Raw genomic sequence first — 22,676 nt, 5'->3', positions numbered from 1 at the left:
ACCATAATTTTCACAGTTAAAAATGGCCACAGTGTAAGACTCTCAAAATGTCATGTGCATAGTGAAATTATTAGGGTGGGTGGTTAACTTTTTAGTGAATACCATCTGGATTGATTTGTTGCAGTGTGGGACATGAAGAGCCATTTGGTCTCTCAGGAGCTCCCCTTGTGCCCTCCTGCATTCTGTGTAGCACCTGAGGAAAGCAGCCAGAGAGACAAATGTATGGGGGCTTCTGATCTTTCTGTGAAAAGAAACTTGAGGTAGCTTTAGTTCCCTTCTGAGAATCTTGACAGTCAAAATGTCAAGTGTATTTCCATAAGAATGATCTAATTTTTCAAAACAGACGTTCCTTCCCCAGTTAAATATCTTCAGGTTCAAAAGAATAACCTTCTCACAGTAGTCGTCCAGAAAAGTCAAAATTCATGTCAGATTGCGGAGAGATTTAAAGAGACCATGTGAAACTTGAATAGGTGTCTTTGTATTGGTTAAATTTCTGGTTTGCCAATAAATATAAATTCCTAGAGAGATACTTTGGTTTGCAGTATGAGGAAAAATGAAGAGAGTGTGCTGATGAAACTAGGGAAGTTACATATTGATTTAGTAATGGTGGAATATGGCAAATTCAGAGTTAATATATGTGATGCCTTTCATTTAAGATACTGAAGGATTAGACAGAAGCCTTTTAATTCTAAAGTCTCTTTTGCCTTCTTTGGGCTATAAGTTAGACCTGCTCTGATTGAACAGTTTTAAATAAGGCTGAAGATTTTAGAACTAGAGTTAAACTTTTTTCTTTTCACTAAATCCATTATTTCTGAAGTTATGTCTTCCTTTTTTTTTTTTCAACATGGGATAGTGATTAAACAATTAACTGCATGATATATGCCATAGTACTAAAACCGATTACAGTAACTGGTTACTCAGCATTTAGTAATTTGTCAGTACTCATGTCCCCACTTTGCTCTTATCCTTTTATATGAGCCTATATTTTTATTATATAAGATTTAAAAAATATTATCTAACAAATAATTTTTATGCTAATACCAAGATGATCTTGTTCAACATTATAGTGTATCATCATAACACAAGTACAAATGAAATAAAAATGCTCTAGAGCTATTAATCCATTTCAGTAGATTTCTCTTGCATGGGAGCTAGTTCTGACATTAAGAAAAAGTCTGAAGTCTGATCACTCACTTTACAAGAAACAATGATTGATAATTTTTAACTTCCCAAATACCAAGTGTTGAGGAGGTTTCCTTTATCAGTGTAGCCCTTAGATTATAAACAGTTTTTTACACAAAAAATTGTTTCACTGACTCTGTATTGTTTTTTCACTCATGGAAGACATTGAACATGAGAGAAATGATGTATCTGTATGCTATAGCATAGCCATGCGTCTTCTGCAAACAGATTTCCATGGTTGTGTTTTTTTAGTCTTTAAAGTGGATAGATCCTATTTCGTAACTATGAAATCAAGTGCAAGCAGGCTACAGGAGGGACAGATGGGCAGTCGCACTGCTGAATAGTTTACATATGTTCCCAGGCAGGTTATACAAAATATAAAAACTACAGGAAAGTTTGTGTTGCTAAGTATAAATTGTTCAACCAGTTGAAGCAAATTTAGGACCCTCTTTGTGGTCCAGCAGTAGTCCTGTTCCATTATTCTGCAGCTGTCCTGTAATATTTGAAGCTGCATAGTTTCTGCTGCAGTTGAAAGAGGTTGCTAGCGCAAGCTTGTGTCACATAGACCATGAAGGAAGTAGTGCATGGCAGTTATTTGTTGTGGAAGAAAGGGTAAGTGTGATTGCAAGAACTTTTTTCACTGAGATTTTAACTAGATTGCTCAAACTGTCAGTATAGAGCTCTTGGTGCAACTGTTACTACATGTTATGTGGCGTAAGAGATGTAAGATATCTTGTTGTTAATTCCTGACATACTTGGAACTGCAATTGGGCAAGTCTGAGTAAATCTGTTTTATCAAGTGTTTGTGTGTGTGTTGCAAAAGTAAGTCTTGCAGTTGGGTGAACAATCTACCCACAATGTAACAAGATGGGTGTATCTCCAGGTGTAGCTTGTGTAATGGCAAATCATAGAGATTGTAAACCTTAAAGATCAGTGTTATGTGGTTACTGCTACTCATGGAGTTATGAGCTGTAAGGTTTTTAATTTTTACATCTATAATGAGCTATTACCAAACTTTTGTTTGAAACAGATAGAAAATAATGGACCTCTGATCAACATGATATACAAAGTGCTAAAGAACTCAGCACAAGGGTTACTATCCAGTATACATGTAAGACTGCTTGCATCTGAAATGTTCTCATCCCATTGCTTTCTAAAATAGCAGTCAGTGTTTACATATTCTGGCTTTTACAGGTGTCCTATGGTAAATAGTGAAGCTTTCTGTAAGGCTTTATTTTTTATTTCCTTTTTTCTTCCCCGCCCCCTTCCTTTAGAGTCTGTATGCGAAATTATGGCTGACCTCAGTGTTTATTTTGTTTTATTTTGTTTTAAAAATGATTGTGTCAAGTAGTGATTACTGTGTATAATTTTGGAAATGTGAAAGCATGCTAAATCTTCATTATGTTCTCATGCTCACTGCTTGATAATTAACAAATTCTTTATAGTTCTGATTATGCAATTTAAAATATCCTCGAAATCTGTAGACTCTAGTTTGTATGTTAATTTCTTTGGTTGAAAAAGACTTGCATTTGCTTAGCTTGCAGGTAAAATGTGAAAACTTATTACTTTGACATGCTAGTATTTATAGAATCATAGAATAGTTTGGGTCGGAAGGGACCTTAAAGATCATCTAGTTCCAACCCCTCTGCCATGGGCCGGGACACCTCCCACGACTCACTTATTTATGCATATATTTAATCATTTGTTATTATTCTATGTAGGATTTAGCATTTAAATAACTTTTGGAAGAAAGTAATTTTCTAATATAAAACACGTTGTTGAAAATGAAAATATCTGAATATTGAAAGTTTTAAGAGGCAGTAAATGTTTTTGATTTTGGAGGTGGGAAAGTAACATTTTGCTACATGAAAACACATGGTAAGTCTTTGACTGGAGTCTGCTGTTGGAGGAGAGAAGACAGTAAACGTAAAGGGCGACCGTACTGTTCTGTCTTAAACCTTCTTTGTTATTTGAAAATACAGTCAGTAGATAGGTAACTTGATATAACATGTTAAGTAAGAAACTGAGGTTGGATCAAAGATTTATCTACTCTTACAGTAAAATCTAATTACTTTAAGAATACTAACATGATCCAAGAGATGGCCTCTAGGTTAATAAGTAAACTATGTAGTTTCAAGTGTGGAAATGGCCAGTCAGCCAGTGAAAAAGCAAACTATCCCTTCTGCCCCATCAAAACCAGCCAAAAACTTATGCTCTAATAGTACTAAATACAATTTTAGGTGATTTTTTTTCTTCATAAACTCTTACCTTTGTATGAATAGAAATATCCTGAATATGAGTGCTATACTTCTAAACATCAGGTATTTCTTTGGTAAGATAGTATTTACTTTAATGGATCTTTAAAAGAGTTCTAATAATGTTAAGTCATTAGATTTTAAGGCCTTTAAAAACTGTGTGATTAATAAGCTGTATTATATTACCATTTTCTTAATCTCATTCATTGACAAAAAGAGTCCTATGTAGACAAGAGAAATAAATGTTTCTACAAAGATAGTCAAGCCTTCATTTTAAGATTGTAGTGAAGGCTGGAAATATAATATAGTGTGGTTTCTGTACTGATTTAAAAACTACACTGTGTGAGAAAATAATCTTCTCACCAGAAATTGAATATGAAACTGCTGATTTATGGAATGAGGGATTTGGAATATTATAAACATATCAAAATAGTTTAATTACATTCAGTTCCACTACAGCACTTTTATAGCAGTCTGCCTTTAATAAAATTCACCCTGTGCTGTGGAAGATGCTATCCTTTGTAGAATGAAATAGTTGCCAAAAAGTTGTAATTTTTGTCATTAATTAATGCTGTTATTCTTGCAACCATGTGTTTAAAGGAACTATTGAAGTCCTTTGGCCTCAAGAAAGCTATTAAAAACAAACTGTTAAAACTACTAGGTTTTGCAGCAGTGGGGCCTTTGTAACTGTAGAGAAGTGGGATTATGCTGTTTTGTACAGAATTTTAAGCTACTGTAAGAGTTATTAAATCATAGAATAACCAGGTTGGAAGAGACCCACCGGATCATCGAGTCCAACCATTCCTATCAAACACCAAACCATGCCCCTTAGCACCTCGTCCACCCGTGCCTTAAACACCTCCAGGGAAGGTGACTCAACCACCTCCCTGGACAGCCTGTTCCAGTTCCCAATCACCCTTTCTGTGAAGAATTTTTTTCCTAATGTCCAGCCTAAACCTCCCCTAGCGGAGCTTGAGGCCATTCCCTCTTGTCCTGTCCTATATAGCCTAATATAATAGCCTAATAAATAGCCTAATATAATTAGTAGTCCTTTCTGATAACGTTTTTTAAAGGCTAAAGTCGTATTCAAAAGATCTCGTATTCAAAATCTTATTCATCTTTGTTAATAGTCATGAATATTTAACACAAGTTTTCATTGTTGAAGCACAATTACATTTTAGTTTGCAACAAATTTCTCAGATCTTTATAACTGATTCCTCTTAGGTGACAGGGCGTGACACGTTAAAAGAACGAAGTACAAAACCTGTCAAGATTGCAGAAAGTGATATCGATGTAAGTATCAAATATCATTCCAGAATCTCTTGCATTGTTTTAGCTGTTCATGTTGTATTATTATGTGTTCACATGATTATGCTCTTTACACTGATAATATTTTACCGTAGACTTTTCTGCTTGGTTTTTAAAGTCTAACATTATATATTTATGTAATTTCCTTTTCAGGTCAAGCTAAGCATTTTCTGCGAGCAGGACAGAATTTTGCAGGACTTGGAGGACAAAATAAGGGCCCTTAAGGAAAACAAAGTAAGTAGATTAAAAAGGGGTTTATAAAATAAAATAACAAATTTCATCTAATCATAAAATATGGAATTACAAATAAAAAATAGCACTACTGGATGCTGCTTGCATTGTAGTAGTTTTCTTTGGACACGTGTATAAATTATATAAGGAAAAGAATTGTTTTATATATATAAATCACCTTTACCATATACATCACCTTTTCTGGCATTTATTACAAAATGTTTTTGCTTTATGTCTTAATATGTCTGTGATGTCAGGAAGAGTCATATTTTGTTCACAGTTCATCCTAACAGCACAGAGATTGTTTGCATACATAACAGTCAGCTACCACCACTGTGTGGTGGTTTGTGGTTTTTTGATTCTGCATTTTTGTTTTGTTTGGGTTTTTTTTTTTTAATTTTTTGTGTTTTGTGGGGTTTTGTTGTTTGTTTGCATTTTTTGGGTATTTTTTACAATAAAAAGTAGGAGCACAAGAAGGGAGAATCGATTCAAATTCAGAGTAATTTCAGAAACCTATGCTGGTTTATATTTAGTATTGTGAACTTAGTTCTGAGGGTTATGACTGAAATGCTGGAATATCTCCTGTGGCGTGTTTCTAGTTGGTACCCACCTCCTTTCCTCCATACTGATTCAAATCAGAGTTCAAGTAGTAAACAATAACAAAGTGATTTGCCTTTTCTTGTCTTTATGTATATTTAGCTGCTTCACTGCCTATGAGCTATAGCTGTCAATAAATCAAGTGGTTCAGAAAAAAAAAATCTTTTCTAAAATGAAAGTACTGTCCAGATGGATCCTTCAGAAATCTATGGTGCAAAAATGGTTCAGTATAATTTACTCCTGATGGAATGAATTGGGCCTACTTAGTGTTTTAGGCAATATTTTAATCCGCAGTTTTGTCTCCTTAGTGGAAAATTTAATGGAAAATAATCAGATAATTTTGCTTATAGTAGTTAATTGAGGCTCTTGCACGTTTTCATTTACATCTTAGTCTACACAACAGGAGGCCTATCCTAGCCTCTAGTGGCTTATAGGAAAGATTGACGCTGTGGAAAACAACTTTTATGTCACTATAGGGAGATCCATAAAATCCCATGTAAATAGTGTAAGCTTACTGACATCATCTTCTTTGTTAGGATCAGCTGGAGTCTGTTTTGGAGGTTTTACACAGGCAGATGGAACAGTACAAAGACCAACCACAACATGCAGAAAAGATTTCTTACCAGCAGAGGCTTTTGCAAGAGGATCTCATACATATTCGGGCTGAAATATCCAAAGTTTCAACGGTACATGTTTTTGATTGTTTCAAGAAAACTGTAATTTAAATCCCTGTTAGAGTAAAACTGCATTGCTTATTGGACGGTGGTGTTAAGTCCTGCTCTTAACTGATTTGGTTAAGGTACAGTATACTAAACTAACACAAGAAAATTTAAACAATCTCTCTAGTTTTGCTTTTCAATGGCCCCTTGTTCTTGCATGGGAAGGGATGGGTAATAGTCAGTTGTTATCCACTCTCTCCATGCTACTCATGGCTTCACAGACCTCCATGATTTCTTCCCCTCGACTCCTAAGTGATCTCTTTTATAGACTTCAGAGGGAAAGTTTAACTCTTAATTCTTTCCATAAAAATGCTCCAGGGACTTGATTTTTCTCAGTTCTGGGTCAGAAGGCACACTATTGTTGCACCATGGGTGCTGAAAATAATCTAAGTAAAGGGTGGTTGAATAGCATTATTTTCCAGATGTCTGCTTGTTTATTTACTTCTAATGCCATTACTACAGAGTCTGTTGAGCTTTACAGAAACAACCTGCTTTGTGTTTCAAAGCCTGAGTTCAGGTTTAGGGGACTGAATTTTAGTTATAAATTTGTTTTAAGTTGAGCAGTAAGGTAAAAGGAAATGGAACTGAAGTAAACTTGATTCCTTCATAGCATGTTAGTCATTGTCCAGGTTCTATTAAATGCTGGTTTTATGATTTTGTGTGAGGAATCTGGCCAGAATTTTTTTAATTACAGGTTGTTGACTCAATCTTGCAAGCTATAAAGCATCAACTCTTAGGCAAAAATGTAGACTACAAAATGAATTTTTTTTGCTTCTTTTTATAATAAAGCAATGCTATCTTAAAAACACTTCAGTGTTCAATTAGAGAAAGAATAGTGTGATTTTCAAGTTTATCATAACATTGTATTAGAGTATTTCCTCTGCTGATAGGAAATGGAAAATGCCTGGAATGAATATCTGAAATTAGAAAAGGATGTGAGCCAGCTGAAAAAAGCCTTACAGGAACAGATGAATAGCTCGTTGGTATCTCAGGTGAGTCCATTACCAGACACTAGGTTACTTATGAGATGATTTTGTCTGAACTGAAAGCTATCCACTCGGAAGAGAAATTCTCTGCCATTTCGGCTGTTGTGCTTAGTTTGCAAAATTAAGGCATTGTAACAGCACAGCTGTGCAGTAACTAGTGATCTTGCAGTATGTATAATAGTTTCTCATAAGTTGTCTAAGCAAATTTGTCATTATTTTATTATGTTTTTATTACATGCTGACATCTTGACATTGATAATGTATTTAATTTATAAGACTATGCAGGACTTCTTAGTCTTCCGTTTATTTGATCTGACATTGTTGGCTTTATCCATTTCTAAGAACATCAGTCACTAGCTTGTTATATTGTCATTGCTTGTTCTTTGTCATGTCGTTCTATTTATGGAAGATATATCTCTGCAGATTGTTTTGTGAAGTGGAATAAGTGTTTAACAGCCATCGGTTATTGAAAGGCACTCGGTTTTAAATCAGTTATTCAGTATTGAATGTTACAAAGAAGCTTTATTTGAAGTTAAGCTGTTCTGTTTGCTAAACTGGATGTGAAATACCAGATTATTTCTACATACCTGTTTACATCTGGTGATTTTATTCTTAAAACAAGGAACACAGTCTGGATTATTTTTCCTGTATTTAAGAAGAAAAATTTTGGTTAAAAGAGAAAGCACAAAGAACAGAACTAATGTGTATTTTTCTCCAATATTAGCCTACTTTCCCAAACATCCTGTAGCAAAAGAGCTCACTAGTAACATTTTTAAATTTATTTGCAACAAATATCTGATCAGATATGAGTTGTAGTCTGTTACCATTAATGGATATGTGTTTCACATCGAAGCAAGAATTCTGAAACTTTTTTTGATTTCATCAGTCTTCAAAGTCCATTTTAATTTACTTAAAATTCTGAGGGGCAGGGGATTGATTCAGTTTCTAGAGCCCAAATATTATGTAATTGAGCTCCACCATACAGTACATCCCTCAACAAAATTCCAAGGATGTTTTAGAATAAAATCGTCCCTGTATGAAGTCTTTTTGTTTAACAAAGGGAAATTACAGGTTTAAACAAAATGTACTTTGTTAAATCACTTTAACAAACAATTTCCAGTTGTGCATTGAACGTGCTTAAAATACTGGATGTGTGGGAGGTGATTTAGCAATATATGTAGAAGGGAATGTAGTTTGAACGGAAGAAATGTTAACTAAGTTTTATTATCATCACACATCACATACGTACATAATTATAGCAAATACATATGAACACATACACACAAACGTATGCACGTTATGTGGTTTGTGTATGTATGCTTAGTGGTGTGTGTGTGTGTGTATATATATGCATGCATAGATGTGCTTGTCTTCGGTTAGTATATAAAAAACTGTTCCTGGATACCTATTTTGGAGGTACTAAGGGGAGCTGATTTTTTCAGAAAGTACTGAATATTCTTAAAACTATATTCCTTCAACAAAGTCTCACTTGAAGTACCCATAATAGTTTTTTTTGATCTGTGCGCAAGGGTATGTAGATTCAAGATTGTTTATCTAGTATTTTCCATAGCACTAAATTAATACACACTTTATTTTAAAAAATGCAGTCTTCACGGAATGTTATTAAAAATTCAGTAAATTTGCAGGCTAAAATTGCTGAAGGAAACAGATAATGTTGTTGTATAGCATTAATTAAGAGGTTAAAAGGTAAATGTTTCAAGGCGCTCAGCGAGAGTAAATCTTGCTTTTAAGAGTGTAGCTTCATTGTCTTTTGCTTAAGGGCTGGGGGGATCTCAGCATGCTGAAATTAACTGGGATGTGCTGTTTTGTCAGTGATAACTTTTTAGCTGGTGTTTCTGATCTGGTTTTATAAATCATTCTATATTATGTTTTTATATGAAGGAGGTTAGATAAATTGATTTACCTCTCCAAGTTGCTTTTCATGCTTGTCCATAAAGTATATTTACACCCTTTTTGTGAACAGCAATCTTGGCTTTCATAATTTAAAAATAAATTCATCTGTTTATCTTTTAGATCTATTCCATTTTTGATCTCTTCACATCAATATTTAAGTAATGGGAAGAAATAATATTAAAAGATCTCCTGACCTTTCTACATTACTGATTGATCATTTCCTGAGTGGTTTCAGAAGCAAAATTTTTTGTACATATGGCTTTTTTTAACCGTATCTGAGGCTTGATTATTGTAAATCCATCATTTGATTCCTTGTACTATGATTAATCTCAGAAAAATAAAATGAAACATGCAGATTTATAGTTTGTATCCTGACAATCTTTCAAGATATGTCCTGTCTATTGAGTGAGTTTACTACAGGCAAATAACGTGCTCCATCATTTAAATGTTTGAGTTCTTGGCACACTGTTTGCTGATCTGTAACCTCACTGAACATATTTTCTGATCTGAGGCAGAAAGTAGAAAGCGATTTATATGCCTTCCTTAGCTCTATGAGGTGTAAGAGCTTTTACTTGACTTTTTCTCTTTCAGGCTTATAGGATTAATTAATGGTTATTTTGCAGCTCACGGCAAGTCATGAATTTCTAGAGTTCTTGAGCAGTTCGTAAGCAATTCTTAACTAAAATGTTTCACTGCCTTCTGCTTTCTTTAAAAATATAGTTTTCTTCTTGGTTTTACTGAGTTTCTTTTTAATGCCTATTTTTGAAGGCAGAATTACCAGTCTTCAGTTACATAGATGAGAATAGCTATTTGTGGTGATTGCAATGAACATATGACTGAAGTGGTAGCTTCAGTATGCAAGGCCTCTGACTGCAAGATGCAAAGGTGGAGTCCGAACTGTACATAAAGCATCCCTTTCTTTCCTCCTGAAAAGGCTCAGTAAAGCAAATAGGATACAAAATCAGACCAACTGCTGAAACAGCATCAGTGTGTTGTTTCTGCCTGTAGTACATCATGTCCAGTGGGTCTCACAACCCAAACATAAGCAGAATTAAAATTTGTCAGCCCTTTAGTCTTAGTTTTGGTTTTATGTTTTATCTGTTAAAAGCCGTTGAGAAGTTCACAGCAGTATTCAGGGAGATTGTACTAATTTTTGGTTTTTATGTCGGACATTTCCCCTGAATGTATTAAGCTGAGTTTTGTAAGGCTGCTTTAGCAATCTTAAGTGTGCTAATACAGGATTTAAGAACAAAGTTCAAATGAAGAGGTTCTCTAAGTTCATTTTATATTGAACATTAAGCTAGGTGTTTGTAGCTTGACTACTATTGTAGAGAAAAATGTGACTGTGTCACTTTCCCCTAGTCTTTGACAGGAATTTTTCCAAGATTCAGGAAATGCTCTACTAAATTCAGTGGAAAAAAAGATGTTGTTTTTTACTGTTTTTTGTTTCTTTTATATTTTAAATTAATTATTTAACTCAAGTTAAAAACTCATAATAAATTAAAAATTAGATGTAGTTGATTTTTCTTTTTTTTTCTTTTATGACAAATATCAGGAGAAAACACAAATACAGAAAGACTTGTGGAGAATTGAAGATGTTATATCTGGCTTGAGTGCAAATAAAACAAACTACAAAACCATAGTAGATTCTATCAAGAATCCAGGTAAGGAAAACCTAACTGAAACATAAAAAAAAAACAAACCAAGTACAAATGCAACTGAATGTTTGGATCTGAACAAATAGTCTAGAAGTTTGTTCTACTGCAGAAAATCCACTTAATTATGTTGTTGATTGCAGCAGAAGTCTCTGTTGATTGAACACATTAACTTGGCATTTCTTTGATTGACATAGCGAAAATGCTTTTTGTTGCTTGTTTTCACATACTGGTGGCACCAGAACAGTAGTAATAATAATGGGCTAAGTTCTGCGACTTACAAAAAGAATTTGTCACATACCAGGCTGATACCAGTGTAGTATCTTGTTCTGCATTCTGTCCAGGAGCTCTTCTCTGTGTTCTCTGCTTTTGTTTTTTCTTGGATGCCACCCAGCTGCTCCTGCTGCAGTTGCCTTCCCCCTCCCTCTTCAAGCAGGTGTTTGGTGGCCAGAGCAACATCATCAACTATGGAAAAGAGGAGAGGGAAGTGTGTGTGGTCTGCATTTCAATTGCTTTATTATGTTTCAAAGAAAAGACCTGAGGCATTGGGATATTAAGAGACTGTTAACGTCTCTTATAAATTCACTTTATATTTAAAGTGTCTTTGCTTACTTTTTACATGCAGAGATAAAATAGTTTTGAGACTGTGAGATCTGATTTTATTTAAGGTATGGCTATGAGTGCTTAGCCTTATCTAGATCTATATGCATTTTAAGGAATCTGTGGCATGGGGCCAGATAGCCTATGAACTGATTTCACATGACTCTTGGGCTGTTCCTTCTTCCTTCTTTCCCTCCCACTGCCCTCTCCAAGGAATATTACTTGAAGATACTAAATTGCGTGGTTTTATTTTTAGTCCGAAAAGCTTGCTTGATCCTCATCAAGAAAATCTTTTCCACTCCTGCTATAACGTAACAATCAAATGTTTTTATGTCCAAAAAATATATATTATTGTTCAAAGCAATATGGAGAGTATTGGGGTTGTTTTATGAAGTCTAAGGTTGTTAATTGCTATTCTTACAAACATTATTGATAAGAAACATCACCTAACACATTCGCGTATTTCTTCCCTAGAGCGAAAAATAGTGCCTTCATTTTCTCAGTCTTCAGTGCCTTCCTTACCAACTTCCCTCACAACTGTGGAGAGCAACGTTTCAGTTCCACAAAGCCCTCCACCCAGCCCAGTTAAACCCCCTCTGGAGGTCAGGCTGTATCCACAGCCTTATTTCCAGTCCAGAGCGCTGCATCAAACACAGCAGCTGAAAAAAATTGAGCCACCTCTTCAGTCACCAGTTAAGCTAAAGCCAAAGATTGTAAGTACTGCTTGTGAGATTCATTCACCAATGTTTCCATTTATTTCTGGTAAAAACAGTGAAAATTTCACGGTTTCGATGTGCACACAATGTGGAGGCACTACGGGGAGACAGTTAAGGTGTTTGTATTGAAAATGAGCAGTAGCACTTACAGAAAAATGTATGTGCGTACCTGGAGCTTTATGTACAGTAGCCATATGCTGTTTTAGAATGTACCAGTGCAGAGCTTTCTTTGGTAATGCTTTGTGGTTGATTAGTTGTTTGCTTTCTTGGGTCTTGTTTTAGTTTTGAAGACTCAAGCTCCTGGTGTAGACAAAGGAGAGAATACTAAGGAAGTCGCAAATAACTCATGTAACATCATGAATATTGTCGGTTTATGCCAGACTTTTCCAGCTGTTTGCCAAATACCTGTATTTTCCCCTTACCAGGAAGATGAAGCACCACCCAGGCCTCCACTCCCTCAGTTGTACAGTCCTGATGATCAGCCACCAGCTGTTCCACCTCTCCCGAGAGAAGCCACTGTCATCAGACACACTTCAGTGCGTGGTCTGAAACGTCAGTCAGATGAAAGAAAGAGAGATAGAGAACTCGGACAGTATGTAAATGGAGATTATAGGGTGAGCATTCATACACCTCCACTTCAAGATACACAAATGTATAATAGAAGATGCTCTCTGCAAAATACGTGGACCTCTGTGTCTCGTAATAAGAGGAGAGAGGTAGTGGCAGGGAGAGATCTATGCCATATCATAACGGTAGAGAAGTAATTTGTAATACAGAAACAATTCTTTAGCATTTCTTTTAAGATCATAGAGTCATAGAATGGTTTGGGTTGGAAGGGACCATGGAGGTCATCTAATCCAGCGCCCCTGCAGTGAGCAGGGACGTCTTCAACTAGATGAGGTTGCTCAGAGCCCCATCTTACCTGACCTTGAATGAAAGAATGTTAAAACTTGCTGTCTGTGACTTCATTTGAGCTGATGATTATTTTTCAATATAGGTGGAACTGCGTTCTTATGTGAGTGAACCAGAACTAGCAATGATAGGTGGTGACCTCAGCCAACCTTCCAGTGGTTTAATAAGCTCTAACAGTGGATACCAGACATTACCTACCCGTGGTAAGCAAGGAATTTATGTAGTTGATTATCAACAATACTGTCTGTATAGGAACTTTTCTCTCCTAGTATTTTCTGGAAATGTTCTTTATTGTCAGAACATTATTTTTAGATTAACTATTAAATGCTGTGAAAGTTGAGAGATTTTGTGCATTTTAATGGTGCTGTTACAGACAACCAGACTTCTACAAAGTACATGTTATGCTTAAAAAAGAGCATAGAAAAACATGAAGTTAGCTGTTAGAATGTCTTCTATATTCTGAGTTATTTTTCCTCAGAATTTCTTTGTGATCTTTAATAAAGTCAAGTTTTTTTTGAAGTAATGTTGCCATTGAAATGAAGGTGATAAAGAAGAAAATGTGCCCAGACACTACCTGTAACTTGACACTCCATCTCCACTGTGCTACAGTCGTGAAACTGTTTCACAAGTGAGGATAGAGAAGACATTTGGGGATGGGAAATTAGTTTCTTGGCCATTCTCTTCTTATTTCTTTCCTTTCTAACTGTGAATGTTAAGGTTTGATTTTATTCATAGTTGTGATTATTTGTATGGTTTATCTACTACTATGCAGCTGAGTTCACCCAATATCTCATTTAATATAACCTTCTAAATTATTGTAGATCTTTCTGAATTTTTATCAGTAGTGACCTGAAATGCATTATTTTTGGCTGAAATGAAATTTCCTGCCTCTCATGATCTTCTGTACTGCAAAATGTGAAATGTGAGCTAAAATAGTAGCCAGACTATAGTAGAAGCAGCATGATAATTTAAAATACCTGGTGCTTGTCTTAATTTTGTTTGTCACTTAGTTTTAAAGCATTCTTTTTTTCCCAATAAAGGTTTATCTGGATCAACGTCTAGATTGCACCAATCATCTACCATTTCATCATATGCAACACTTCGAAGGGATAGGTCCAAGGTATGTTTTAAATTGACATCTGGAGGCAAATGTCTGAAGTGTTCAATGTAGTTAAGCCCAGACTGTATTTTGTATAGCAGGAAAAAGTGGGATAGATAGTAACATTGGAGAGGACCCAACACCTGTGATCTAATAAAATCTCCAAATTTCACTTTCTTAAATGAATATGGAAGCAGGCAGACAACTTGCTGTGTTTGAAATTGATTCATAGAGCAAGGCGTAGAACTGCAAATCGGTAGTAGTAGTAGAAAATGTAGAGTTGAAATATGCAAAATAATGCAAAAATAATAGAACAAAATCATGTTAATTTAGTAATAAGGAGAAGGAAGAGTTAATTTTTTGTATACTTCTTATAAAGTATTAATTACAACATGTGTTTTATGTGCCTTGCAACTTCTGCAGGAGAGACCAAAGAGTGCCTTGGAACGCTTATACTCTGGAGACCACCAAAGAGGCAAGATGAGTGCAGAGGAACAGCTAGAAAGAATGAAGCGACATCAGAAGGCATTAGTTCGTGAGCGCAAGAGAACTCTTAGCCAAGGAGAAAGGCAGTCTGTTTCATCTCGGTCTTTCATCAGGCCCATTTCTGCAGACATAGGCTCAGTATGTTAGATATGCCTTAAAAGGACTAGACTAAAAATATCTTTGAATTTTTTTCCTAGCAAGCACTTTCACTTGAGTGTGTGTGATGCTTCTATTTTAATCAAATTAGTGTTTTACAGTATAAAATGAGTTCAGAGAAAGTGAGTATCAGATGATCTTTTTTACTAGTAGTTAACAGTGTATGTGACAGGTTCAGCAGGTAAGTTGGTCAGAGGTTAGTGTACTGAGTGGAGATGTGAGTATATTGGAGTGATTTCAGAGACATGATTGCTTTTTTATTGGAGTTGCATTTAGAAAGTATAAGAAGCTTGTACAGTTTTAAAACTGCTTCGTAATGGAATGGGCCTTTTAGAATCTTCTTATTCACTGTGGATATTTTTCTTTTCATAAATTTTGCTACAAGGTAGCTGTGGTAATACCAGACCAATGAGGTGTTTGTTTATTTAAAGAGATGACAAACGGCTAATCAGTTTTAAAATCTTATTACACTGATTAGAAATTTATGGGAGAGCTAATGTTTTTTAATTGATACAAATTCTTTAAAGCTCAAAATGTAGAATATTCTAATAAGGCTCAAATTTAAGCTGCTGAAGGACAAGGATTTTTGTTGCGTTCTGAGATTAAATGCTGTACAGATGATAAGTTTGTAATGATGCATTTTGGATACTAGCCAAAGTAGTTCTAATTGATGAAGTTACTCAGTCGCTCACTTGGTGCTAAACCAGGACTGTACTGTAATTGCACTTATGCTGTGGTCTTTTAATTTATTTTTTATTTGATCCACTAGAGCTTTAGAATGATCACCTTGTTTTACCTAATTCATTGCACAAGATCTCTTGCTTTTAGATTTGTCACTCATCATACCTAATGCCTCCTTTTTTGTTTGCTTGTTTTTAATTTGCAGAATTTTGTAGTTATTTTAAAATTTCTAACTGGACTACTCAATTTTTACCAGGCTTAATTGCATTTAGTACATGTTTGTCAATTGCTAGCATTAAAAAGAAAACCTATAATATTCAGCCTTTCGTTCCCGCTGTTCAATAGCACTAATTTACAGCCACTTGTTTATATTTACTTTCCCAGTAAATACAAATGCACTACTTGGAGACGTTCATCTATTTTGTCTTCTGGTTTGCAGTCACAAATTCATTAAAGATAGTGTGTAATATTTGGGAACTGTAGGACTATAGTATCACTGTTACTTTAATATTTTAATTAGAAGACTAAATCTGAGCTGCTTATGTTTCCTGGCTCACATAACATACACAAGTCAAATTTAAACATTTTTGTAACACTCCTTATTAACGTTTGTGGCAAACACTTTATCTAAATTTGGGTGCCATCTTGGTCTTTTTCTTGCTGTAAAGAATTAAAATAGAATCTTTCAGCCCTAGCAAGATTTTGAGGAGGTCATCTCTTGTACCTATGGGGCTTTGATAGACAAAAAGCATGTTTGATAGCACAATTACTTACAGCACTACAATTATTTAGCAGCCAAAATGGCAAACAGTTCAATGTATAATTGAAATGCTGCTCAATATGTAACATTTGCTTTAAACATACGTTGTATGTGTAACTCTCTAATTTTTAATCGGTCAGCTCTCAAGTGTAGTATGACATTATTGATCACAGTACATGAATTCATGTGTTATATACAATGCCTTTTTAATGTAAAAGTCGCAACATCAAAGCCAATAAAAATACTGCTACATAATAATGGTTTGATGTTTTTCTTACCTATATATATAGTAACTTGAAAATGATACTGTGTTTTTAAAATATATCATGTCAATCAGGCCTGGTTCGAATATGAGTAGAAGAATGAGTTTGGAGTACTTATATGAGAAAATATATTTTTTTTAATCTTGAATTCTGTAAAGAAACCTCTTAATTCTTGAGATACATTTCCCTTCTAGCTGTTTAACTTTTTTAGTATACATGGAAGAAGTGTCCATGTCTTCTGAGTGAATACTGAGAGCTTGTGCATGAATAGGTTTCAATTAGATTTAATAATGCAAGTAGCGTAATGAAGTCTTAAAGACTTCACATGAAATTCAAACTTCAATCAAAACAAGCCCAAGATTTGTATCAGAAATACTAGAAATGTTTTTAAGAAGCATATAATGGCACGTTCTCCTATTGACACCCTCAAATGCCTGAGGAGAAAGTTTTGTTGTTCTTCTTCTTTTTGTCCCTTCTCTTTCCCACTGCTCTTAATACTGTGTTTCAGTTCCATGTGGCAAAGTTGCTGAGATCTTCTGGGCAGAATGACCCTGCAACCAAACTTAATTTTTTGAACAAAATGTGTTAGTAGTGTTCTTAAGCGTGAGCTTATATGCAGCTGCATTATGGGTAGCTCTGAAGGAGCTACTGTGCATTGATTTGAGAGCTCTAAAATTCTGTTGCTTTATTTAAATATGTCCTGAATTTATTATTGCTATATGTTTATGTTGTAAAGACAGAATGTGAATTTTTTTATTGTTGCAGGTAGCTAGATTCTTTAGTAACAACGTAAGAGCTTAGAAGTTACTAAATTATTATTTTTTTTATTCAAGACAAGTTAATGCTAATATGTGAAATATTGTTAGCTTTAAACACTACATACTTTCTAGAAAGATGCATCAAATTTTCAAGTTGCAGTTCTCAACCTGCAATATAAAGAGCCTTTCTCTGTAATGATTCAAAGTCCCACAGCACTGCCTGGTTAGCATGCCTAGGACTAGTCTGTCAGTTGGTTGACTCCAAAGATGTTTTATGTAGCAAGCAGCACACATGAAATTGTGATTAATACATTGGTTAGAATTTAATGCGACTGAACATTGCCTATAGAATTCAACAATACTCCAAAACCCATGCAGCACTGCTAGAAATCAAATCTCCCAACGATATGGTCAAAGAAATAGTTACATTTTCTTTCTCTTGTCAGCTAAGGGGTTTGCTCTGTGGATTCTATCGGCCATATAGCATTTGCAGCAGTAGTAATTTACATTGCTAAATGATGAATTTGGCGGTATGGTTGAATGCTGTTAATTGTTTTGTATCTATTACCAGTGGAAACGAGAGCAAGAATTTGATTTGCAGTTACTTGAGAGGGCAATTCGTGGAGAAGACAAGCATGAAAATGAATGGTTAAAAGTTCACCCAGTAGCAGTGACTGAGACAGACCTGGAGCCTCAAGACTACGATTTAGATATCAGCAGAGAGGTAACACTGATATTTTTTTGCCTCCTATTCAGTACCACAAAATATTATCCTTTCTAAGTTTTAGGTAGTGAATTCTCATCTCTTCTTGCAGAAGTTAGCTGGAAATTTGAACTAAAGGAAGTCTTGGGCATTGAAAATTCACAGTCTGGCACTTAGGATCTCTGTAAGGTTTGTGTTCATATTGTGTTTTAGTGAAGAGAAGAAATTGAAAGGTTGGCTTAACTGTTTGAAATAAACATCTCGGGCTTTATAGAGGAAAAAGTGATTAGGTTAGTCAATGTTCTATAAATTGGAAAAAAACATGAGAAGACAACATCAAGAATGTTTGAAAAAAAGAAACAGCCATGAAGTCAAAGTTCCCCAGAGCTACCTTACTCTTCATGTGTCTGGCAAAACATGATAGAGAAGGGGAGTGCTGCTTTATCCTGGTCAGAACAGAAAACAACTTCCTGTTGGCTTTTCAAATGACTTGGTTGATGCTCTGGGCACTAGATCTTTTTTCAACTTTACTGACTGAGTAAAATGTTTGTTTGAAATGCGATTGAGCCATCTGGTGGAAAGGAAAGAATACAGCAAGTGGAAAGATTTTGGTAGGTACTATATGCATAGTGTAAAGTGCCATGGTAGATGGAAAATCGGTAAAATTATTAAAGATAATTAGACTAGCAAGCACCTTTACTCTTCTGAAAGTAGTCAGAAATGTATCATTTTATTAAGAGGGATACTTGTAGGAGGTAGAATCGGTGAGCTGTTACCTGTTAATCTCTATGAATGAAGGTATCTTTCAGTTAATCTTTGTGTATTTTCTACAAGAAATGCAGTGCCCCTATAAACTTCAGAAACAGAAAAAAATATTCCCATCATATTGCTTTTCCTTGTTGCACTGTGCTGTTCAGATTTGTTTCCAGAAGGCCTCCAGGGCTATGAGAATCACTTTGTACTTAGTGCCTTAAGCCTAGGATAGGAAACAGTTTTGCTTATAGGCATTTCTGTCCTACTTCAGAGTAACCGAAGTAAGTCTGAAGCTCTGAATGTAAAGCTTCTTTCTCAGGTTACCCTGGTTGCCCTTTGCCATTTCATGTACCTTTCATCCTTTTCACCTGCCAGGCACTTCTGTACCTGAGGTACTTTTATGCCTCATAAAGAAATGGACTCAGTTGTGTCGTCAGCGCCAATATATTCGCTGTTCACAAGATAACTGAGTTGGTTTTTCTGGAAGTGACAGGATGAGCTCATCTAGGTTAATTGTAGTATAGAGATAGATATTTACATTAAAAAAAATATATATATTTACAGGGGAGTTGAATTTGAAGGTAAGGAAGTGTCATGAAAAATGAGGAATTTTTAGGAAGCGTTGCCCTTGGTTTTACTGAGGAGGAAGTATGAAAATTTGAGGTTATGATTTTAACGTGGTTATGAGTGCAAATGACTGTAATGTATGTTTTGGGCCTATGGTAGCCTGCAAATTACTGAGCCTAATTGCTAGGGGTTGGGACAGACCACTTTACATGTGCCATTGAATTAGTGTGGACTAAGTTCAATGGTGAAAATTTTAGGATTATTTTTATTCAAAAATTTGAATTTTGAAAACTCATCACCTCATTAATGTTTTAACAAAAAAATCCAAAGAGAAGAAGAAAAAGTAGTTCCTGTTTACTTATTTTTATTTATTCACACATCCTCTGTTGGTGCTTTTCAAAAGCAGTCTGTCCTTTATCATAAGCATTGATTTTTTTAAAATCCATTTGTAAATTGAATTTTCATTGAGTGACTTAGATCTCCCATGTGGAGCAATAGAGAAACTGATCCTAACAAAAACTTGTTGCTAACTTTTGTGGCATCGTTTTCAGTCTACAGAATTATGTCTGTGTGACACGTAGTTACAATTGCTCAATGTTATTGTATTTCTAGGTCAGATCTCTAGATAACTTTTGAACACCTACAATTTCAGATTTTGTAGTACTTTTTTCTTCTCCACTGCTTTCAGAAGAAGATTATGCAGTCTCAAAAGAAGAATACCCTAGATTAAACTTTAGGAGATATTTCCTTTCAATTGTAGGAAGCCTCGCTGGCATGATGCACATATCATGACATTAAAATCTCAGGTTGTCCAGTCAGCATTGCAGTGGTTGCTTCTTTCTGCCGTAGAGTTTTAGGCAGTGTCCTACTCTGGGCTCTAAGCCTGAGCTGAAGAAAGTTGCCTTCTTGATTCTGGTTTCTTTTGTAATCCGCTTTATTTTTTCAGTCTGTCTTCTAAAATAAAACAAATCAGAGGAGAAAGACACTGTTAAAAGGGCATCAGTTCATATCCAGAGCAAGTGTGTAGCATCAGTTATATGTACTGACTGTGAAAACCCATGCTTTATTCTTTTCACTGTGTTCTCCCATTGAGGAGAATGTATCTCCATTTTTATTCCAGTCTTTGTTATCAAAAACTTAATGCTTGCTTTCTTTCCACAGTTGTCAAAACCTGAGAAGGTTGTAATTCCAGAACGTTATGTTGAACTGGAGCCGGAAGAGCCTCTTTCTACAGAAGAACTGGCAGCAAGACAGCGTAAAGCAGAGAAGATAAAGAATATTCTTACTAAATCAAGGTCAGTGTTTTTTCATTTCTGATACAGGGGCTGGTGTTAAACATTGGGAACTAACTTTGTGCAACAGTCTAATTCATATTGAGTTATCTAAGTGTAACTTGTAGCTTTTAGAAAATGCATACAAAATGTATGTAGTATGCTTAAAGCTCCTTTTTAAAACAGTGTAGAAGAGATAATGACAAATTTTGTACATGTGCATTTTCTTGTTCAGAGCACCCTAAAATAGTAGTCCTTACCAGGCAACTTGTAGGTGAGAGTGATGAGAAAGGAAAGACACAGATCTAGCCAAAAGCAGAAGAAAAGTCAGCGTGAGAGCGAGTTTCTGTTGTCTCCAGAGCGCTGGCATTCTGAAAGAACAGGTTTGGCTACTTACAGCTAACGTAGAGTCAGCTAAAACATTCAGTTACAAGAATTTGATTGTGTCAAATATCTGCTGTCTCTTTGGAAGACAATTAAAGAGGCTGTGCCTGAGGACCACCAGGTTATACCCTTTCCTCTGGGAACTAACAAGTAATTTTTATAACAGCTTCAAATAAATAGCATTTTTTGGTAGTGCACTCATGTAAACAATGTATTTACAACAAAGGATTTTCAGATGTATTAAAGGCTATGCAGAAATTGTGATTGAATGTGTAATGGCTACATCATTTGCCTTGTTATGCTGTAGTCATTTACATACAATATCAGACTACTTTAAAGCACTTCAATAAAATATGGAGCTTGATAGATGAGATCTGAAAACTGCTGTATGAATTCAAACTTATTCTCATCCACATGGTGGATTCTTCTTTATGTTTGTAAATGTTAATGTTGTTTTGCACTTTCCCACTAGTATGCACAATCTACAGCCTGCTGTTGCCCAGGACAAGCACAACTCAGTTGATTTAGATTCACAACTACAAGAGCAGGAGCGAATCATTACCATATCATACGCTTTGGCTTCTGAAGCCTCTCAGAAGAGCAAGGAAGTAGCAGGTAATACTTAGTTATTTACAAAATAATAACTATTTCTTACCAGCTTCTAAAGTTGTGTGGAGTTGTTGCTGAACTCCTAGCATAACAGAGTTTTAATCATTCATATTCAAAATAGTAAAAAGTGTGTAAAGATAACAAACTTAGAATAAAGATTACATTGAGTATTTGGCCTCCAGTGGACAGGGTGAAAGGGACAAAACCATATGATCAATAAATTCAGAGTTCTTACTAACTACTAAAAAATGAACATTTTTGATGAATTTCCTAAAATGATATTAAACGAAGCATGTCTGTCCTTTTTAAAAAGTAAATTGATCTGTGGCTTAAAAAAATGAAGACAAAGAGAGAGGTTTGTTTTTTTTTTTACATGGAAAGAGTCCCTGAGCTGGTGATTGAGATTAAAGTACAGTCGTTTGCAGCTTTAGCTGTATGACACCTGGCTGAAAAAGACATTGTAAAACAGATATTGATAACGTTGCTGTCTGATGACCAAGATAAGAGGTCAGAGAAAGACAAATGTGCATGACTTCTGCTTGATGCCTGGAAATTAATAGAACCTTTGCAATGCAAAACTAAAAGTGATAATTTCACTGTTGATTGCTTTATAGTTGAAATAAGTAAGAAATGTCAAGAGATTTGTGTCACACAGTAATACATGCAGCAGCTATTCTAGCAAGTACCCGACTGGCCATTTATAACTAGCACAGTTCAGTGTTCCAGTGGAGAATGAAAATAATGGAAACTTCAACTATGATGGAGAAAAAATATGCACATTTCTCATCTGAAGTTGTCAGTTTAAACTTATGGCATTTGCCACTGAAGCCCTTAAGACCTTCCCATTAAAGACAGATTATTCCAATACCCAGATGCGTAACATGCATCTATGGTAACAGACTGTTGATTGAATGTGGCTGTACACTTACAGACGCAGTGGCAGCTAAACCTGAGGGAAATGTGATTTTAAGGGGACTGAATACATTTTTAAGATACAAATCTTGAGACTTCAGAGAGGTTCTATGGGTAATTTAACTGACTGGAAGGGATAAAATGATTCACTGAGGAGGCTAGACTTTATAAAAAAACCCAAACAAAACAAAGAAAAACC

The 22,676-nt window shown here is 35.2% G+C and overlaps 1 protein-coding gene across 1 annotated transcript in view; it reads left to right on the top strand.

Moving 5' to 3' along the window:
- The window catches only part of PLEKHA7 (pleckstrin homology domain containing A7), a 153,219-nt gene that overhangs the window by 128,156 nt on the left and 2,387 nt on the right, over positions 1 to 22,676 (top strand). The window contains exons 14-26 of the mRNA XM_069857687.1: positions 4,662 to 4,730; positions 4,899 to 4,979; positions 6,110 to 6,259; positions 7,183 to 7,284; positions 10,748 to 10,856; positions 11,922 to 12,160; positions 12,589 to 12,777; positions 13,161 to 13,278; positions 14,116 to 14,195; positions 14,598 to 14,798; positions 17,850 to 18,002; positions 20,463 to 20,596; positions 21,429 to 21,571. Coding sequence (XP_069713788.1) covers positions 4,662 to 4,730; positions 4,899 to 4,979; positions 6,110 to 6,259; positions 7,183 to 7,284; positions 10,748 to 10,856; positions 11,922 to 12,160; positions 12,589 to 12,777; positions 13,161 to 13,278; positions 14,116 to 14,195; positions 14,598 to 14,798; positions 17,850 to 18,002; positions 20,463 to 20,596; positions 21,429 to 21,571 — 1,768 coding nt within the window. The remainder of the gene's footprint in view (positions 1 to 4,661; positions 4,731 to 4,898; positions 4,980 to 6,109; positions 6,260 to 7,182; positions 7,285 to 10,747; positions 10,857 to 11,921; positions 12,161 to 12,588; positions 12,778 to 13,160; positions 13,279 to 14,115; positions 14,196 to 14,597; positions 14,799 to 17,849; positions 18,003 to 20,462; positions 20,597 to 21,428; positions 21,572 to 22,676) is intronic.

Source organism: Phaenicophaeus curvirostris, chromosome 5, assembly GCF_032191515.1.
Source record: "Phaenicophaeus curvirostris isolate KB17595 chromosome 5, BPBGC_Pcur_1.0, whole genome shotgun sequence".
Taxonomy (NCBI): Eukaryota; Metazoa; Chordata; class Aves; order Cuculiformes; family Cuculidae; genus Phaenicophaeus; species Phaenicophaeus curvirostris.
The sequence above is the reverse complement of the archived record's forward strand: the minus strand, read 5'-3'. Positions and strand labels throughout refer to the sequence as shown.